Genomic DNA, 3,529 nt, shown 5'->3' on the forward strand with positions numbered 1-3,529 from the left:
CTGGTAACGTAATGTTAAGGGACTGGTAACGTATTGTTAAGGGACTGGTAACGTAATGTTAAGGGACTGGTAACGTAATGTTAAGGGACTGGTAACGTAATGTTAAGGGACTGGTAACGTAATGTTAAGTCAGCTCTTATCGTAAATATAAAGTGGCAGCTAAAAACCTTCATCTAAATTTCGATGTGGTCCAAAAAAGGATCATCTCCGGTCCGTTTTTTCTGCTCATGATAAACTAAAATAAATTGAAAAATGTTTATATAATAACTCCTCTTACTGATGAACTATTGAGAGAGATGAACACAAAGTCTCATATGTAACCAGTTAAAGGAATTGAGTCATTGCCACAATTGAGCCTTTAAATTCCTACATCTCTGTATTCCGGTTTTGTGGACCTTAGATATTTCAAACTATGAATTCTGTCGGATCAAATTATCTAAGTTTGAAACATCAAACGTTTACACCATAACGCTGTAAAGATATAGTGATTAGAAAATTTGAGTTTGTGTCTGGGTCTCAATTCCATTGTATCTCAAATTTGAGCGTAATTTATAAACTACAAAAGCTACGAGGTCACAAAGTCGTACTGGTAAAGTCACCGTCTCTTTAATTCTGGATAGTTTAGAAAAAGACGTTCCTCATTGCATTTATCCTAAGATTTTCGCTGATAAATTATTTATTTTACCCAAATTTAATCGCAACATAAATTTAAGAATACATTGATTTGTAGAAAATTAAGTATTTGCAATTGGACTTTTAAAACTGTGGGAAAAGGAAGACGAAATAAAAGCAATCTTGCATTTCATTGTGTTATAAAACTATAGCTTTAAATAAACTAATTAACGACATGGGTCTCTGTACACGACACAATTTCTGTGCTTCCTGATTAGTGGCATATTAAAACAATCTAAAAGTCGTCTTCCTCTTCCACTGTTTAATGGGTCAACTTTATAATAGATTTATTAATTAAAATATTATTTTGTTCAGGTGGAAAAGAATCGAAAAGTTCGAGCTGTAACAATCTTCATTTACGAGACTTCACTTTAACAAATTTGTTTTAAGACAAACGAGAAGAAGTAAATAAGTTAAAAGAATAACATGGATATCCATCACTTAGGTATTCCTCAAAGAAGGATATCTAGTACCAAGATATTCTTTAAACATGCAGATATCCAGTACAAAGTTATTCCTCAAACATGGATATTTAGTACAAAGGTATTCCTGAACATGGATATCCAGTATAAAGGTATTCCTGAACATGGGTATCTAGTGCAAATGTATTCAGAGAAATGGATATCCTGTACAAAGGTATTCAGAAACATGGATATTTACTGCGAAAATATTCTTTAAGCATGGATATTCATTACATAGATATTCTTTAAACATGTAGATATTCAGTACAAAGGTATTCCTCAAACATGGCTATCCAGTACAAAGGTATTCAGAAGCAAAAATATCCAGAAAAAATGTGTTCAGAAACATGGATATCCAATACAAAGGTATTCCTCAAACATGGATATCCAGTACACAGGTATTCCATAAACATGGATATCCAGTACACATTTATTCCTCAAGCATGGATATCCAGTACACATTTATTCCTAAAACATGGATATCCAGTACAAATGTATTCCTCAAACATGGATATCCAGTACAAATGTATTCAGAAGCAAGGATATGCAGAACAATTGTATTTAGAATCATGGATATCTAGTACACAGGTACTACTCAAACATGGTGATTCAGGACACAAATATTCGTTAAACATGGATATCCAGTACAAAGGTATTCTTTAAACATTGATGTCCAATACATTGATATTCATAAAACAAGGATATTCAGAACAAAAATATTCCTTAAACATGGATACTAATCACACAGATATTATTTAAACATGGATATCCATTACAAAGATATTCCTTAAACATGGATACCCAATACAAAGATATTCTTTAAACATGGATATATAATAGAAAGATATTCCACAAACATGAATATCCAGTACAAAAGTATTCATAAAACATGGATATCCAGTAAAAAGTATTTAAAATCATGGATATCTAGTACAAAGATATTTGTTAAACATTTATATCCAGTACATAAATATTTCCAAAACATGGATATAAAAGTACAAATATATTCTTCAAACTTGGATATTCAGTGCAAATATATTTTTTAAATATGGATATTCAATACAATTTTATACTTTAAACATGGATATTAAGTACAAAGATATTCCTTAAACATTTTAATCCAGTACATAGATATTTCTAAAACATTGTTATAAAAGTACAAATATATTCATCAAACTTGGATATTCAGTGCAAATATATTTTTTAAATATGGATATTCAATACAATTATATACTTTAAACATGGATATTTAGTACAAAGATATTCCTTAAACATTTTAATCCAGTACATAGATATTTCTAAAAAATGGATATCCAAGTACAAAGATATTCTTTAAACATGGATAGCACAAAGGTATTCTTCAAACATACAAAGATATTCCATAAACATTTATATCCAGTACATAGATATTTCTAATTCATGGATATCAAAACACAAAGATATTCTTCAAGCATGGATATTCAATACAAATCTATTCTTAGAACAGGAATATTAGGTACAAATATATTCTTTAAACATGGATATTCAATACAAATATATACTTTATACATGGATATCCGATACAAATATATTTTTTAAACATGGATATTCAATATAAAGATATTCTTTAAACATTTAAATGTAATACAAATATACTTCATACATGGATATCCAATACAAATATATTCTTTATGCATGGATATCCAATACAAATATATTCTTCATACATGGATATCCAATACAAATATATTCTTTAAGTATGGATATCCAATACAAAAATATTCTTTAAACATGGATATTCATTACAAATATATACTTCATACATGGATATCCAATACAAATATACTCTTTAGACATGGAAATTTAATACAAATATAAACTTCGTACATGGATATCCAAAACAAATATATTCTTTAAACATGGATATTCAATACAAAGATATTCTACAAAATGTGGATATCTAATACGTAAATATATTCTATAAAATGGGTATCCAATATAAAGATAGTCTTTAAACATGGATTCCAATAACGATATATTATTTAAACATGGATATTCAGTACAAATACATTCTTCAAACATGGATGTTAAGTACAAATATATATTCTTCAAACTTGGATATTCAATACAAATATATTCTTTAAACATGGATATCCAATATAAAAACATTCTTTAAAATTTATATCCAGTGCAAAAGTAATGATAAAACATTGATATTCAATTCTCGATATTCTTTGAACATACATATCCATGTCAATGATGTCTATTGTCTATGTTCTCTGAATCACCCTGCAGTACAGATTTAGTGTTTGCATATTTGAATAATGTAAATATTTAAAAGATTGTATAGTATTATTGTTCCTCCATGTCACTTTTAAACAAAAATCGCCTTTACAATAAAACAATCGTTATTAATC

At 28.3% G+C, this 3,529-nt stretch overlaps 1 protein-coding gene across 1 annotated transcript in view; it reads left to right on the forward strand.

Moving 5' to 3' along the window:
- Nucleotides 1-2,823, forward strand: part of LOC111698634 (TWiK family of potassium channels protein 7) — a 16,273-nt gene extending 13,450 nt beyond the window's left edge. The window contains exon 10 of the mRNA XM_023469013.1: nt 988-2,823. Within this exon, the coding sequence (XP_023324781.1) occupies nt 988-1,047 (60 nt within the window). The 3' untranslated portion in view covers nt 1,048-2,823. The remainder of the gene's footprint in view (nt 1-987) is intronic.
- The last annotated feature ends 706 nt before the right edge of the window (nt 2,824-3,529 follow it).

The sequence above is a fragment of the Eurytemora carolleeae genome, unplaced genomic scaffold (genome assembly GCF_000591075.1).
Source record: "Eurytemora carolleeae unplaced genomic scaffold, Eaff_2.0 scaffold140, whole genome shotgun sequence".
In the NCBI taxonomy this organism is placed as follows: domain Eukaryota; kingdom Metazoa; phylum Arthropoda; class Copepoda; order Calanoida; family Temoridae; genus Eurytemora; species Eurytemora carolleeae.